The sequence below is a fragment of the Pseudomassariella vexata genome, assembly GCF_002105095.1.
Source record: "Pseudomassariella vexata strain CBS 129021 chromosome Unknown BCR38scaffold_15, whole genome shotgun sequence".
Classification (NCBI taxonomy): Eukaryota; Fungi; Ascomycota; class Sordariomycetes; order Amphisphaeriales; family Pseudomassariaceae; genus Pseudomassariella; species Pseudomassariella vexata.
The window spans coordinates 703583-720494 of NW_024467970.1; the positions used below are offsets into that span (position 1 = coordinate 703583).

Consider the following 16912-nt stretch of genomic DNA (forward strand, 5'->3'; position numbering starts at 1 on the left):
AACTCCAGCCTAAATATAACGAAATCATTCTATAATTAGTTCTAAATCGATTCTTAATCGATTATACTGCATTATCTTTACTATAGCTACTACAGATATCTTCCCTATTATCCAAAATGCCCGCTCTATATTTAGAGGTATGCAAATTAGTAGGCCGAGCTCAGGAAGAGGTTGCTATTTACGATCGCGCCTATAGAGCCACCCAGTTGCACGATACGGAGGTCAGGGCAAGTAAATCAATGCGGAACTACTTTCAAATCGATTCTAAAGCGAAATTATATTAGCCTAGACCTCCGCGTATTACCTCGCTTACTCTCGTCTCGGCGGAGGCAGTAAGCTAAGGCCACCATACTATAAATGATAGTAGTTTATATTATTATTATTATTATTAAATACGCCGTAGGCTCGAAGCCCCCGGTACCTCTACTAGTACTCCCGTATGTCAAACCGTGCCCTAATGGTTGGACTAAATACATACGCTGCGTCGTCGGTTCGCCCTATTGGCGACTGCGTTGCGTCCACTACCATACTACGTTGGTTCTCAACCTACCAACAAAGTCCCCCCTGAGAAGATCGATGCTATCTGGGCCTTGAAGCTGTCCGACCCGTCCCTAGCAGCCACCTTACAATAGTCCCACTAACCACTGGTTCTCCTGTTGCCGTTGCGAGGTCTCTGCGAGAGTATAGTGGCCGTGGTGCGATGGCGGCCCGTAATCGTTCCCTCGGTCCTTCCAACAGCCCGAGTAGTTTATATAACGTGAATGTACACCGAGCTGGCCACCCTTACATAACCTCGCATATAAATTTTACGATAGTAAAACCACAACGCCGTAAATCAATTGAAACTACTCTGAATCTTCCTCTCCAGAAGATGGCAATGCGATCTTACAAGTTCGCGCATTATGTACAGTCCCGTTGCAAATACCACAGCGCCTCGGGCGCGTTTCAACACGCTTTGCGCGACCACCATTTCGGCGCTCTTCTTGCTGTATCTGCGTCGCCAACTCCCTAGAGTCCCCTAGGTCCTGTCCTTCTTGGAAAATAAGTGATTCTCCTTCCCGTAATTGCATTTTTTAGTCCTCCGGCGCCGGCTTAGCATCTTATTTGCCCCTCGAAGCTCAGCGCACTCGGCCCGTACGAGGGCGAGCTCGTGCATTATCATTTTTGCTCCCTTCGCAAACTGGTCGACAGCTGAGATAATATTCGTCGGAGAGCTATTCTGATGCTCGGAGATGCGCTTTTTCAAAAAAGTAGACTGTGCATGAGCCTCTATCGGGTTCTGTGGCGTCTTTGATACCCACGGTCGGGTTGCGATTTCTGGGGAGCCAACAGGCGTCGGGGTCCGTAATCGTACGTCCAGCTTTGAAATCACACTTTCTGGATTGGATGGAACAAGTCCTGCCCTTCGAAAGTCAGCTTGAACGTTTTTTTCGCCGAAAACTGCAAAGAAGGCGTCTTTGAAGATAGGAAAGATAGGAAAGAAGTCCTCCTTCGCGATATGTGTTAGTGACCGGCGTATCAATTTCTCTACCATCTGGCCGTACACCCGCTTTAATGGACCGAAACAGGCCACGTCAAGTGGCTGGAGGATGTGAGATGAGTGCGGAGGCATACACAAAGTTACAATTTTGTGTTCTTTGCAATATAGCTCGAAATCGCCGGAAACGTGGCTCTCGTGACCGTCCAACACTAACAATCGATATATCCCGGACTTTCCATCTTTCGTACAATTATCGAAGTGTTTAATAAATTCCATACCGATCTCGTTAGTCGTCCATCCTTTTGGACTAGGTCTAATTCTCCAATCTTTCGGAATGTTGTCGTCTTCGTACCAAGAAGAGAGGTGGTATCGGCCCACAACAACGATGAACGGCGGCAGCGCCTAACCGGTAGACTGGACCGCTTGGATTACGGTAACCCATTCCCGGTTACCTTGCTGTATTGATTTCGGCCTGGCACGTCGTTCGGAGCTCGTAACTACTATATTGGTTGAGATCTTGCCCATCATAAACTCAGTCTCGTCGAAGTTGTAGATGTCCGACTCTTGGATACCGTATTTCGCGATAACATTCGCAACAAGCCGAAACCAATCTGCAATAAGCTTTGGATCTTCGCATTGGGCCCTTTGGTAATCGTAAGGACGGTTCCAACGAGTTTTCAACTCTTTGCGACGTGCGACGAACCTCGAAGCCCAGCGCGTTCCAATGGGCCCTGCGTTACGTGTCGCGCGGATAGAATTTGCCATTGCTTCCACATCAGCAATCCGGGGCGGAAACGCTCGTGCATCTAAGTCCAGTATATGCTTGATAATGACCTCCTCTTCTAATTCTGTCATCGTTCGTGAACTGGGCAAAATATCGCGTCGGAAAGGTACGCCGTTTTTACGCGTTTGGAGGGTGTTTCGGGGGACTTGGTACGTTTTTACCGCTTGTCCGAGACTAAGTTTTTGGTCATTTTGGAGAGCTTGAAGGGCTAGCATTAAGTCTGCTTCGTTGTATGACTTTGCCATAATTGGTTGTTGAGAAAATCAAACATTAAGTTGGCCGGTCGCGTTGGCGCATGAAAGTGGCCAGCTCGGTGTACATTCACGTTAATGAGAATAGAGGGATTATCTACCCCACTATGGTCACCTGGACCCAGTATTTTAACATCACGTGAGGTCATGATCGGCTCAACTGGGGGGGGTCTATGGTCACCTTAACTGTAGTCTCGAGAGCTGTCCGTCCGCAGCGTCAGTCCATGACGAATGTGCCGCAAACAAGGAGGCTCCACAGATCCTTCAACGACATGCTAGCCGCCGAGGCTTTGCCGACAGCAGGAATCAGGGATGGCGGTCTGTTTCAGTGCAACCCTCTGCATAACTTAGGTATCTGTTGATTGCCATAAAGTTGTAAACCAATGGCAGATCAAATAGAAGTTCTGCTTTAATATCGCCTTGTTCCTTAGACACATCTTTTAGAAGTCCTCGGGCCCCCAAGCTGTTATTACTTGCGTTACATATACAGTATATGAACAATCGAGCATATCTTACTTAAGTAGTTATGCAACTGAGATGCAAGAGCGATTCTACCCTAGCTAGGACCCTGGTCTCCTCAGGGCAGCAGCAACCTCGGTGATTTGTTCTATTGCAAGTAAATTGCCAAGTACAAAACGTCTGGGGAAGAATGAATGAGGTAGGAACAAAGCCCCTATGGCAACATTATTCCACTTAAGTAGGGCGAGCCCGCGACTTGATAAATGCTCCCGACAATTAACCGACGAGGCTCTGTAATGCCTAGGTTAGAGATTCACAGCACTTCAGATCACTCGCGGCAACAGTATGAAGCCGGGCTTTCGGCCACGACCATGTTCACGAATATTACAGCCACACTATTAGTGACTGAATGAGCTGCTGATATGTCCATAATTTCAAGAGCATCTTGTCGGCCATATATTCCACTCAATTCGACAACTGGCAACTGCCATCTTTCACCGGTCTTGCACCTCTCCGCCTTGAGCATTATAGACCTCCTCTGAAGTCTGATTTGTAGTTTTGCTTCCAGCTCCCGTTTCGCATCTTCCAGCTCTGAGCCTCCGACTTAGAAGTCCCCAATTCTGTCCTAGAGTCAAAGGCCAGTTGTTGCCTACATGCCTTGGTTCTGACATCAGCTTGGCAAGCTCTCAATGCCAGTTCAATCAAGACATCCTATCATTTCGCGAAGAATCACTGCCTCGAACTTGAATATACTCGTGTGTTCATGACGGTACTTTGGTTATTACGCATTTAAGGCAGGCTCGATTAATGGGCGGCCTCAGAGCGAAGGACAGAGGAACCATTGGAAGAGCTCCTCACTCAACCCGGCTTATTGCATTGCATTCTTTCGCTACTTCTCTAAACCATGATTCGCAAAATTACCAGCAATCTCTCTTCATCTCAAGGAGCCTTTGTACTGGGGCGAACACTGACGTTTGATCGCTTCATTCGACATCAAGCCTTCGACGCTTCATTTGACCAAGATGAGTTAGCCGAAGCCAGAAAGTGGCAATCATCGTTCCGGGGAAGCAACTTGCCAAAGGGACAGACCAGCTACTCCCGTTCCAGTGGGCCTGGCGGACAGCATGTCAATAAGTATGGCCCATCCTCTTAGTCTCAACCTCCTGCTAGAGCTAGACACTAACTTTGTTTGTAGGACTGAGAGCAAGGCTACAACCGTGTGGCCTGTGGAAGAGCTTGCTAAGGGTCTTCCAAAAGTGTTACAGTCCGGCTTGCGGTCATCAAAATATTATACCAGCGGGAATGACTCAATAACCATCCAAGCTCAGACCCAGAGAAGCAGGTCGGCAAACACAAACGAAAACTTTCAGAAGCTGGCAGAGGAGCTACAGCAGATCTACCGCAAGCTTGTGCCTGGCGCCACTAGCGACAAGAAGATGATGAAGTACGAAGCTTTGTAAGTATTTCCAACACCATTGGGAGGTTACAGGCAAAAGCTTACCAAATCCCAGGGAGAAGGCATTCCATGAAAGCAGAATAAGGTCAAAGAAGCAGCATAGTGCGAAGAAGGCATCACGGAAAGGATCCTCTGGAGACTATTAAATCCGAACAAGGCAGTCACTGTGGTCTCGGATGCATCGATTGTAACCGCTTGAATAATATCCACGTTAGGTAGTGCCTTGCGCAGCTATGACACATTCAGCTAGTGATAATATAACTGACATGATATCTTACACACAATGCTGTCGTCTCAGGATCAAGTTTAATATCTAGGCGAGTGCAACTGGTGCATGTGGGGCTGCAACCGTCTCGTGACCAGGGATACTGTTTGGACGCGCATGACAAATGCGTCTGGGACTTCAGCTGCCTTGTTACCAACTCTGGTACTTACGCGAGCACAACCAGTGCTTCCAGAGTTGCAGTCATCTTGTAATGAACGGTGGTACCCAGGCGACCCCAACTAGTGTATGAAGGACCAGAACCGCCTATTGTGCGAGGGCAGTAGGTGCAACAAGCTTCTGGCTTGCGCTCACACACCCACGCGTCAAGCATACAGTTAACAAGCACGCCCGGGAATATCGAAAAACTAGTTCGGATAAAGACCATGTTTGGTTGATTCTTCGATGGTGTCTATCCCAGGCTTGCACAGCTCTTCCTGCAGCTTTACAGTGACAACTGCTTAGAGGTGCCTCATTGATGTAATTGTTGGTCTATGCAATTGTATTCACCCGTTGCCTAGAGCCAACCAGGGAATACATGTGGCGATGGCGGGGCCCAATAAGATTCAGTTTAGGGGTAGGCCACACCCTGAGAGTGAATTATTGCTCAGTACAGCCGCCAAAGTGACAAGTTAACAGGGGTTACTGAGGTTTGCTACAAAGCTTAGAGAAGCAACCAACTTTCGCATTCAGGACTTCCAGTTCCTGGCATCCATAACTAGCCAGAGATCCGATTCTGGGAAAGGACTACAGTGCCAATCCGAAAGTCAAAGTCCTCACAATACCTAAAAACATGGACGGAGCCAGAATCATGCAAAACCATGGCATCGCGTGGAACTTGCCGAATGCCCACTTGTTGGCAGATGGTAGCTCCGTCATGCTATGTGTCGTCACGGCCATGATTGTCGTAACCCTCATGCGTTTAGTACGATGGTAGGTACCGGTTTGAACAGCCTTGGAATATTAAGAATTAACGCATGGCTACTCTAGAATCAGTGTCACGGAAATCGAGGTGGGAAATATAAAACGAACAGAAAAGGGGGTTTTAAGAAACACACCCCTTCAACAACTATTCGAGGTAAGTCGCTATGAAGCGTGTTACTTGGATTCATAGGCTAGGCGGTCCAGACAAAGTGGCCTCTGCCAAGGGAACCGGGTATAGTTCCGAAAAGATAAAGATGGCATGTAAGGCTTCATATTAAGATGTAAATAGTAGATAATTGCCAAAGCCTGAACCACAAAAAGTAGGGCCGTAATTGTTCATACATTTCCTTACGATACACGCAAGTGTAATCTAACATGATACTCGGGGTATCTATAAATATCGAGTTGAAACGACTTTCTGTCCCACAGAATGGGTGCCGCGAATCCGTAGACGACTTGCCCCTCTTTTGTAAATCAGCCAATCATCCTAATGAAAGCTTTGGCGATGTCCGCGGGGTCAACAGGCTGATCGCGGACTTTCAGGAAATCCTTAATTTTCATCAGAATAGAAACAGATAGGTTTGCCTTTTTTCTTTGTTTTCAGGATCCCCTGTTGGCTCCAAGGTTTCTTGTGCTCAAGGGTGCCTTTGCTCCACACTCGACACGAACAATATCCATCAGTTCTGCGCGTTCCGTGACTTGTTGGCGACGGATTGCGACTTCTCTCGACCTGCTGTTCTGGCCCTCTTGATTGCACCACCGCTCGGATAAGAGGCTGACTAGCCTCCCTCACCGTCCTACGTCAGATTCCGGGCGATCCTCCTCTCACCCATTTGGGTACATATTGATTGAGAAATACCGCTGCAATTCGCCGACTCGCCATCGTTCGCTATTACCGTTATCATCAGACGACGCAGCTCTAGCATTATTAGCTGTACACCAATATCGCGTCGTAGAATAACGAACTGAGCACTCACTCGATCGCACCCCCGTTTGAACTTCGACCTGCACCGACTAACGCAGCGCACTTCGCTGGCGACTTCCCCAAATCGCGGTACCGATCAGCCACAGACATAACGCCGCACAACTGCAAACTTCTCTTCGCCTCGAGTCGGTGAGCCTCGACCTCCGACATTGATCGCGATGAATACCACGCCAGAGCTCCAGAACAATGGGTCGCCGGGTCGTCCAAGTCCCCAGATCCAGCCATGTCGATACAAGGTGGGAAAGACGCTGGGGGCTGGTTCATACTCGGTGGTCAAGGAATGTGTACACATTGACACTGGACGCTACTACGCTGCCAAGGTCATCAATAAACGACTAATGGCTGGGCGAGAACATATGGTACGCTGTCACTTTTGGTGCCTGGGCGGAGGATATCGTCTACAGAGTTTCACCAACGCATTTGCTCACGACGCAATCCTCAAGCCACCTGGTCTTCCATGGCGAGAAGTCGCATATCACGCTAACACAATGTCTTACTATAGGTCCGCAACGAGATCGCGGTACTTAAGAAGGTCTCCATGGGCCACCAGAACATCCTGACGCTGGTCGACTACTTCGAGACAATGAACAACCTGTACCTGGTAACTGACCTGGCGCTTGGTGGCGAGCTGTTCGATCGCATTTGCCGTAAAGGATCTTACTACGAATCGGATGCGGCAGACCTGATCCGCGCCACCCTCTCGGCCGTCGCCTATCTACACGATCATGGCATTGTACACCGCGATCTCAAGCCAGAGAACCTGCTCTTCCGCACACCTGAGGACAACGCCGACTTGCTAATTGCCGATTTCGGGCTTAGTCGCATTATGGACGAGGAGCAATTTCACGTGCTGACGACAACTTGCGGAACTCCAGGCTACATGGCGCCCGAGATCTTCAAGAAGACGGGACACGGCAAGCCCGTCGACGTATGGGCTATGGGTGTCATCACTTACTTCCTCCTGTGTGGCTACACGCCGTTCGACCGCGACTCGGACTTCGAGGAGATGCAGGCCATTCTCAACGCCGACTACAGCTTTCAGCCCACCGAGTACTGGCGCGGCGTCAGCAGCAATGCCAAGGACTTCATTAGCAAATGTCTGACAGTCGATCCCAACAAGCGTATGACGGCCCACGAGGCTCTTTCGCATGCCTTTGTTGCAGACTACACCCAAAGCGCTGACGGCGACAAGGGCCAGAACCTATTGCCGACAGTCAAGAAAAACTTCAATGCGCGCCGTACATTGCATGCTGCTATTGACACCGTGAGGGCCATTAACAAACTCCGCGAGGGTCAAATGCAAGCACAGATCATGGACGGAGCCAGGAGCAATGAGCCCAGCCGTGGAGCACCATCCAACCAAGTCAAGGGCGACAGCGGTGTTGACATGAGACCTCATGACTTGGGCTACGGCAGCAAAGGTGACGGCGATGTGGAGATGGACGGCGTAGGCCCCACGACCGGAGTGCCCGCTAGTCTACGGCCAGGCACGCTTGCGAACAAGGTGGTTGAGACTTCCAGGGGCCTGTGGAGTGCAGGGCAGAGCAGGCGATAGGGGAGCCGGCCGGACGAAATGCGGCTACGCGAACTCGAGCAGAGAGTACGCGAGCTCGAGGAAGGGCTTTGGAATGCCGAAGAGAAAATGCAGGATATCGAAAATAAACGGATTGGGGACTTCCTGCGGCAGCTTTTTCGCGTCGCGAACCTGGATGGATCGGATAACTGAGGTTACCCAGCTCGACACCAATCTCGTGTGTCTTGGGGACGAGGCAACTTAGTTTCGAGCAGCACCGATGATCATGCATATGAGGGACACCATTCACATTGGAAAGGAGACAAACAGCGGATACTGCAGCGGATGTATTGCTTGTTCGATCAAGTCAGAGGTCTGCGGATCTTGACTACGAAATGGGACCCCACTGGGATGGCGAATTCAGGCGCCATAAAATGATTCTAGATTTTTATGGCATTGGAGTTAATACGCAACTCACAGCGGCCGTTGCTATGAAGCTGGCCTAGTAGCAGCAAGGTTAATGCCGGAAATAGCACTTCATGGCAATGATGTTGTTGAGTGTGATTCATCATGGTTCGCGGGTCACCTCTTTCAACAACCTACATATGAAGAACGTATATAGAAGCCTAGGCGATGATTGACCCTTGTATTGAAGTTATTTATCTTCAAAGGCTGGGTGTCGGAACGTGTGAAAGAGAGTGCTTTCATGCGGGCGTCACTTCTACGCGGATACAAATAAGCATCTCAACCTAACTGCTGATTGTTTTATGTGCGAGTGCGGTGAAGTTGCAATTGAAATATAGAATAGAAATCCGCGGTTCAAAGAGCGTCTGCTCATATTTTTGTGCTCGTTACCCTTGATTGCTATTTCCTTTCATGACAGACCTATAGTTACACCCGATCATAGGTTCTTGTACGCCTGTGATGGCTATATAGCTGTGGAGGTCTAGACCAAGGACTTCTTTCTTTCTTGTGAGACCGGTTCCTTGATTCATGGTAAAGGAGATTAAGTATAAGGACACAGTATCAAGTAGCGGCCAGAAAACGTAGATAACCATACAGCATACACGTGAGGCTACGGTTATATATGCAGACTCGCCTATAAGTGGATTCCTCGATCATTACCTTATCATAGGGGTGTAGATGAGAGTCCTCCGCAGATTTTCCTTCGTGTAGTCCTCTCTCCGAAGTGTAAAAATGAAAGAGCCCCTATTCTCGATTTGTGACAACTGGTGTTTGACTCATCATTCCCATCCATCTGGAAGTGTCTAAATTACCAATTTGCAGGCAGTGTCCTTCGGTGTAATATGGGGTTTCCTAGATGCATACCATCGTTTATACATACTTGCATGTTTGAGAAGACTGCAAGAAAACGGCAGTATGCAATACGGTGAATATCGGTGCGAAAGTTGCCTCATCCGGCAAGGCCGAGTAACTTCCAGCTGAGGCATGTCAAAGAGACTAGGTTGGAGCCCCATAGAGCCATTGTTTCGAAACACCACACTTTGTGGCCTTGATTTTCCTCCGACATACCCTAAGAAAACGTCAACCGATACAATGTAACTTGTATTTGAAACCATTTTCAAGTATGAGCAATGGAGAATGACATGGTCACCAGTGAGCTGGCTCGCTCGCTTGTTTCCTCTCGGCCTACTCTGCTTCTTCTTCTCATGCCGATGCGACTTGTGGAGGCTTCAAGTCCGCCGTTTACGAAACAGTGCTACTCCAAGTGCTACACAGGCCAGCTTTGGATGCAGGGGCGTCGGGCCTCCATTTCATAATCGAAAGAATCTGTATCAGGCGGTTTCAGCGGCGTTGCCGTCGGTTCCTCTAGCCGACCAATTGATGCGTGAGGTAGCGAAAGGTTGAGATGAGTTGAAGTGTGGCGGTACCGAAACCAGGGGGGAACTCCTCTTCCAGGCAACAAACGTGGAATGATCGGTCCATATAAAGCAGATTGGCTTTATATCGCATCGACTGGTTTAGATGATGGGGACATAGGCCTTTTCGGGGAGGCTGTCTGCGGGCATGTGTGAGCTGTTCCAAGAACTTGATACCGAACTACAGAGAACCAATCAGCTCAATCCTACCTACTCAACTTGACACAGGCAAGTACCTAGACAAACGTCCCTCCGTGTCGCATGTACAGAAAGCACCGTGGCTTAATCTGCCATCTTCAGATGATATCCGTTACACTAGTAGACGATCCGTCAGACGTTGTGCCAAATGTCCAGCCAGTCACGTCACCCGCAGCATCGCACCACCTGGAGTAGTAGGGTAGAGAGCAGCAAGTAATCCGCAACTGGGCCAATCACGATTCCGCCGTGGAGTCTCAGCATAACATGTACCTAGCACAAATGCGATACATAGCATCTACATGTGTGAGGTGGCGGGGGCCTCACACCATCAGCTGATCCCAGATCTGAGCACTAAAGTTTCGTTAAAGCTTGTATATTCCAATAAGATTTTGGGAGCCTGTTACAGTCGAGGCCGATAACGTTTATGTGAAAGGTGACTACCGCCATGATGTTGACATGGCAGAGTGTCTGTGGATGGCAGAACGGGTGCCCCGAGACGTGCAGGCTGGCGGAGTCACTAAAGCATGCCTTTCAAACTGGAAGCACCGAGCTACTATGCTAACACCCCGCTGAATTCCAGACTGGAATCGTCAGGCGGTTGGAATCATCCACGTAAAAATGTAACATGCAGGAGCTGACGGAGAGTCAGCGGATGATAAATACGGAGCGAACGGCTCGTCGGATAGTCCGGAGTCCATGGCAAGAGCGGGAAGGATTCGGGAGAGTGGATGGTTCGTTGGTCATTATCAGGTTATAAGACAATCCTTCCAGGCCGGTATGGCCGGTCAGCCCAGCACTACTTGTAAACCTTTCCAAGCCAAGTGAATGTTTGTAAAATGGGTCGAGTAGTGTGACCTGTTACGAGGGTTTCGATCAATAGTCATCGTGGCTTTGAGAGTAGCTTTGAGCGACGGATGATCTGTTCGTGCACCGCAGACTTCAAAGATGGATTCGGGATCCGTTAACCCATCTCGTAGCGTGTTCAAGCCTTATTATTGACAATGGAAGTGGCTGCGCAAACACTATTCGAATACGGGCCGAGAGGAAAGAGGAAAACCAGGTTGCTTGACAATTACCGAATCAGTAGCCGGGATGAGTCGTTGAATGAAATTTTCAAGCCGTTTCCCTCCTGAACAACCCGAACCCATTGAACTCAAAGCAGAGGGGGAGGAGGGTTCTAGTACTAGTAATGCACTTTACTAGGCTATCGCACTCCACTGTTGCCGAGCTGCATGGCTGGGATGACCGCACAAAGTTGCTCGCGGTCGACTGTAGCAGATACGGCCTGGAAGTACTTGTGTAAGCGTCCTCTCGTTGTGTTTTAGGATCTACCAGGTATGAGGTGCATCACCTTTGATTTGGAAAAACTGTTATGTATTTGGTTTTCATTAAAGGGGAGATTGATGGCGTCAACGGCAGGGTGCGGAGTGGCTGACCGACGGCGCCAACTGACGATTTGACTCCCAACGGGCAGCAACGGGGCCCGACGCAACGACATTAGACCCCGAGACCGATCGATGGGATGGTTGGATGCGGGGAACCGATTTCACTTTGCTGGGCAACGCAACAAGACATCATACGAAGCTTGACTCATAACCCGTGCGGGCTGTGAACAACGACATGGGCAAGCTACCAGTCCAAAACGATGCTGTTCGTTCGGTCATAATGCTGTGGTTTTATCGCTCGTGTGGTCAGGAAACTTACGGGAGCCACGGAGAACGGAGATAGCGGTCATACGTTTGAACAAAGGACAAGAGGCTGCAAGCGCTTGCGGTCCTTCGTCGAGGGAATCCAGACGCAATCGGCGCATCAGGGTCCTCTTGGTAAGATTGACTCATTGGTTTGCGATTGAAGGATGAGATGCGATGCGATGCAACAACAAGCCAAGCTGCAGCCAGTTGCATGTACCTCTACTTTGCGGAGTATTGGAAAACCCCGAGGGAGCTTGCCAGGTGGCTGGCAAGGAAGAGGTCTCCGAGCTAAGCCAAGCATGGTCCAGTGGATGATGGATCGAATTTATTTAACTTCGATATGCTTGCGATCTAGCAATGTCTGTGCGAAAGATCGTATTGATATTTCATGCGGGAACGAAGCCTAACCTTCTCTCGAGCCCACGATACAAGCCCTGCATACGCGTGAAATATAGCAGTATCGCGGCTACCGAGGAGTGCGTGAACGACTCTGTCGACTCTGTTGACATCCGAATCGGATGAGCCGGAGACATCGGTGTTAAATAATTGGCTAGTGTCGCGTGCGCCCGACGCCTGCAGGTCACACCGACTGCAGTCGGGGTCCATATCGCTGGGTTGCATCGCGACTTTCCACCCGGCAAATCGTCTGGAAGCTGCATCGTTCGATACGACCGAACCCATAGTATCGAGAACCCAGACTATCGATCACCTCGCGGCGATATTCAACCGCGAGAGCGGAATTTCTGCGAGACGCGCCTCGTCGAAATTGACTGACTGACGATGTTTGCGGTCGGTAAAATATTCATAACCGGGGATATTGATGCGCAACATCCGGTATTTCCGTCGATGTCGTTATTCATCACTGTCGCAACGGCCATAGTGTCTGGTACAGCCACCCCCACAAAGAATCTGGGTGGTTGAAATTACACTTGTTACAGCTACTATGTGCCGCATTTGTTCATTAGTCGCGTGCTCCATACCATTCGATTATATCCCCATTGTTGCCCATACGTTGGGGGTCTCGCTGCTCGCGCACCGATCATTTCGCCTCGTAGCTGTGGTCATGATCACATTAGTCAAGACCGAAATCACTTCGCGCACTTGGCAGCGACATATTGTAAGGTTGAACACTATTAGGCCGGTATGGGGCAAATTGTGGCGTAAGGCCTGATAAGGTTGAAAGGTGCCGTATTCCGTTGGGCGGAGCGTTGAGAGATGCACGTGTCCATTCAAATTGTCCGCCGCCCGCGGACGCCAACGTCGGAGACAAAACATGGCACGGGACATGAAACCAAAAGGCCTTGCGTAATCCTGACCTTCTGATGAAAAAGCCATTCCAGAGGGGTGTACTGGCGACAAACACTTAAAGTTGAACCGTTGAAGCTCAAGAGCCTCGGCGATGTCGGGACCGTGTTGTTTCGCGAATACGCGGGCTCCGAAAAAGTGCGAGACAAACTGTTAGGTCTGTCCCACTTGCTGGGGAACCTTAAAGTATCGGTACTTTGGTCGGGCGCGTTGGAGTACCTTGAATCGACTGTGCCCATCCGCAGGGAAAGGGCACACAAGGTCGTGCCCACCAACACTTGTCATGCTTGTCATAGTATCTGACCGCCCGTCGCTCTTGTGATTTGGCGCTACAGTCCCTGTCGTCTGGACGCATGTTGTCATGGATAAAGCATCTCTTGCTCCACTTGGTGTAATAGGTCGCAGAACCAACGATTACCAATTAACATCGAGGGGGCGTTTAACATGGAAATTTTGACTGTCATCCCTGCTCCCGTCTTATCCGCTGTGGTGCTTGTTTTCGCATATGAAGTCACTCGTCCCCGTGGAAGCCATAGAGCTCTCCGGATCTTTGGTTTCACTGCTGTGATTTGCACCCAGTAGCGACGGTTAACAAATACCAAACTCTGGAAATGATCTTATAACAAACTCAGACCACACACGCAGTCGACCGGTACTCGTACGTCATCGACCCCTCCCTCTCCCCTCGAGGAGACAGTCGCGCCCGTCGTCCCGTGAGCCAACTCCAAAGCTCCCAGAGCAGCTTACGACAGCGCCGCTTGGTGCTTCGCCGCCGCGATGCAGGATTTCAGCACCCTGCTTCAGACGAGACCGAAACTACACCTCAAATGGCCAGAAACACTTCATCTTTCGTCGTTGAACCCGATCTCGCAGCGAAGCAAAAGTGGCCGGCGGCGTAGTAATTCGAAGCGAAAGTCGTCCAACTCACCGGACAAAATCGCATCTCTCCAGACTTCATTTTCGACAGCAGAATCTTTGAGGTCTCTGAGGAGGCATAAATGGAGTCTGTTCGACTTGCAATACGTCGTTCTGGCGGCCTTTACGCTTGGCTGCTTGTGGGTCATCGAAGCGAGAGCACCTCTACTCAAGACTGCCGCAGCCTCTGGATACGTGCTGTTGTTGCTTATGCCAGCGACGAGGCAGTTTTTTCTCCCGTCTTGGCCGATTTGGGTGTACCTGCTATATTTCTTTTCCAGCCGGTAAGCTTGCGTCCTGCCTGCGCCGTCGGGACATGCGGAAACTGACCGTAAAAACAGGTACATTCCGACTGAAGTTCGTCCGCATATTTGGGTCAAGGTGCTTCCGGCTCTCGAGAACGTGCTGTATGGGGCGAATCTGTCCAATATCCTTTCCGCGCATACTCACCCGATACTCGATCTCTTCGCATGGTTACCATATGGCATTGGGCATTTCCTCAACCCGGCCGTTTGCTCCAATCTAATGTTCATTTTTGCCGCACCACGAACTCTGCCAGTGTTCGCCAAGTCTTTTGGGTGGTTGAATATCATCGGCGTGACGATGGCGTTGGTCTTCCCGTGCACACCGCCGTGGTACGAGAACCTGTACGGTCTGGAGCCTGCACACTATGGAATGCCAGGTAACCCGGCGGGATTAGCGCGAGTGGACGCGCTGTTCGGGGTCGACATGTATACGACCAGCTTCTCGACGGCGCCAGTTCCTTTCGGTGCTTTCCCCAGCATGCACGCGGCATCGGCTGTTCTCCACGCTCTATTCATGAGCCACTGCTTCCCACGCTTCCGGCCCTTCTTCATCTTCTACGTTGGATGGCTGTGGTGGGCAACCATGTACCTGGGCCATCACTACGCGGTGGACCTCGTCGGTGGGAGTCTGATTTCTGCCATCATCTTCTTCGTTGCCAGAACAAGATGGCTGCCTCATCAGCAGCCGGACAAGTCGAGCCGATGGGAATATGACTATGTCGAGATTGGTGAGATGAGGAAAGCCGTGGATGAGGAATATGGATACGGACTCGGTTTGCTTGAGACGCAAGGAGCCGATGATAGCGATGTGTGGTCCCTTGGTAGCAGTTCGGGCTGGGACGGTTCGACCATTGCTAGCGGCAGTTCAAGCCCGATACCTACCACCGGTGACCGGTACAGCAGCGAAGCAAAATCTGCAGGGGAAACCGAGTTGACGGACGTGGTGGTACGGTAGACTTCTGGTCTCAAGGCCCTCGGGGTTTAATAAACGCATCGGGACGGGAGCGAAGCATAAAGCACGGCGTTTTGGTTCATTGGCCCGGCGCATCACGTCGCCGGAGGCCGGCATCGGCATCGGCACCGGCAGACACAGTCGTTTTCGGCAGGCTGTATGGATGGACATCCCAACTCTGGGCATTGGTCGAGAGACGAGGCATCTACGAATTATATCAGGATCTTAGAGAGCCATCGGGATGGATAACCCCCTCAGGGGGTACGAATGACATGGACGACATAAACGTAAAAAGTAATATATTATCTTGGAAAGTGCTTCAATGACCCCTTCAGAAGCAAACCAAATGCGGAAGTGATGCGAGAGTTGAGCTTGGCGAGCTCCGAATTCCGCAGTCGGGTAAGATGTGCGCGACCGAATTGAACCCAACTTTTTCACCGGGAAGGCTTGATTGGAGACGATCAATGTCTGGCAAAAGAGTTACTACAGACAGAGAGCAGATTCTAAACAGACGACGTTTCGGGGTTGCTTTGGTCAAGCCAGTCTAGCCGGAGCTACATTATTTACCAGCGCCAAGCTAATTCTCGACTGATTTGCTGGCAAATGAGGCGCCACCAATATTGATTCGTCGTTATTCCGCTGCTGCGTCTGAGCCCCACCACGCAAATCTTCTGCAGGAACTACCAACCAAAATGAGCGTAGTTCTGTGTCGGTGCACAAGTACGGCCGTGGTCAACTTCTGGTCTACGTCAAAATGGTGATGCGAAAGTTGACGTTATATGGCCCGCTGACCTGAAGTTCAATAATGCGCGAGTCTAACCAGTCCAGATGTCATCAGAATTAGTCGTCTCTTTATTCGGTTGGTTCCGTCGACCGGCTCACTCAGAAGCCCGCGAATCAAACGAAACTAGCATCTCGCTCAGATCATGCCATTATGAAAAGGGAAGCCATCATGTCTGTAGCGTACGCGCTTGGAAATGTGCTATAAAATCGCATGTCGTTCTCCGAGTATCTCATAGGCAACATGGAGGTGAATACATCAGCTCGTTACAGTACCAGACCTGGCTACCAGCGCTTCTACTCGAATAACAACTTGCCCATAACATAATTCCATGACGCGTATTAGCAGGTACAACTGGAGTGATGGGGGTTTACTATCCAATTGCGCTTTAACAAGATCATAATGGTTCTGAAAGCCCAATGATTTATCAATTTAAATTATAAGCTTCCAAATATATTTGTAATGCTTGCCGGAACCTGTATCTGGCCTGTTGAAGTCGTCGACTGTCGGTTTGGTCGCATTTTCAGAGGTAGACACAAGGTAGGCCCGGAAACTCATCAAGCGATTACATCTCTTTGTCAGAGCGCCAACAGAAATCGCGACTTTCTTCCCAAGAGAAGGCTTCATTTACACGGTAACAGTCTCCACACATGTCTCTATTGTGCGATTTGCTTGCGCCTTAACGAAAATCGAGGCTGTGATCAGTCATGAACAAGCCAGTCGGCTTTCGCGGCTCGAAGCCCGAATCCCGTAGGATTCAAGCCCCTGGAC

At 50.0% G+C, this 16912-nt stretch overlaps 4 protein-coding genes across 4 annotated transcripts; 3 read left to right on the forward strand and 1 right to left on the reverse strand.

Annotated features, from left to right (window-relative positions):
* Positions 1-3878: 3878 nt before the first annotated feature.
* On the forward strand, positions 3879-4576 carry BCR38DRAFT_460719 (uncharacterized protein; the record flags this gene model as incomplete). The annotated part of the gene is made up of 3 exons (XM_040862444.1): positions 3879-4108; positions 4170-4430; positions 4486-4576. The coding sequence occupies 3 exons, from the start codon at positions 3879-3881 to the stop codon at positions 4574-4576; spliced, it is 582 nt and encodes a 193-aa protein (XP_040711692.1).
* A 585-nt stretch (positions 4577-5161) lies between these two features.
* Positions 5162-5989, reverse strand: BCR38DRAFT_446888 (uncharacterized protein). The gene is made up of 2 exons (XM_040861120.1): positions 5725-5989; positions 5162-5673 (listed from the first exon to the last, which is right to left on the reverse strand). Exon 2 carries the CDS (start codon positions 5608-5610, stop codon positions 5440-5442), a length of 171 nt encoding a protein of 56 aa, XP_040711693.1. The 5' UTR covers positions 5611-5673; positions 5725-5989; the 3' UTR covers positions 5162-5439.
* A 770-nt stretch (positions 5990-6759) lies between these two features.
* BCR38DRAFT_352698 (calmodulin-dependent protein kinase) lies at positions 6760-8156 on the forward strand (the record flags this gene model as incomplete). The annotated part of the gene is made up of 2 exons (XM_040856723.1): positions 6760-6960; positions 7104-8156. The coding sequence occupies 2 exons, from the start codon at positions 6760-6762 to the stop codon at positions 8154-8156; spliced, it is 1254 nt and encodes a 417-aa protein (XP_040711694.1).
* Positions 8157-13965: 5809 nt separating this feature from the next.
* Positions 13966-15363, forward strand: BCR38DRAFT_352354 (uncharacterized protein; the record flags this gene model as incomplete). The annotated part of the gene is made up of 2 exons (XM_040856703.1): positions 13966-14387; positions 14445-15363. 2 exons carry the CDS (start codon positions 13966-13968, stop codon positions 15361-15363), a joined length of 1341 nt encoding a protein of 446 aa, XP_040711695.1.
* Positions 15364-16912: the final 1549 nt, after the last annotated feature.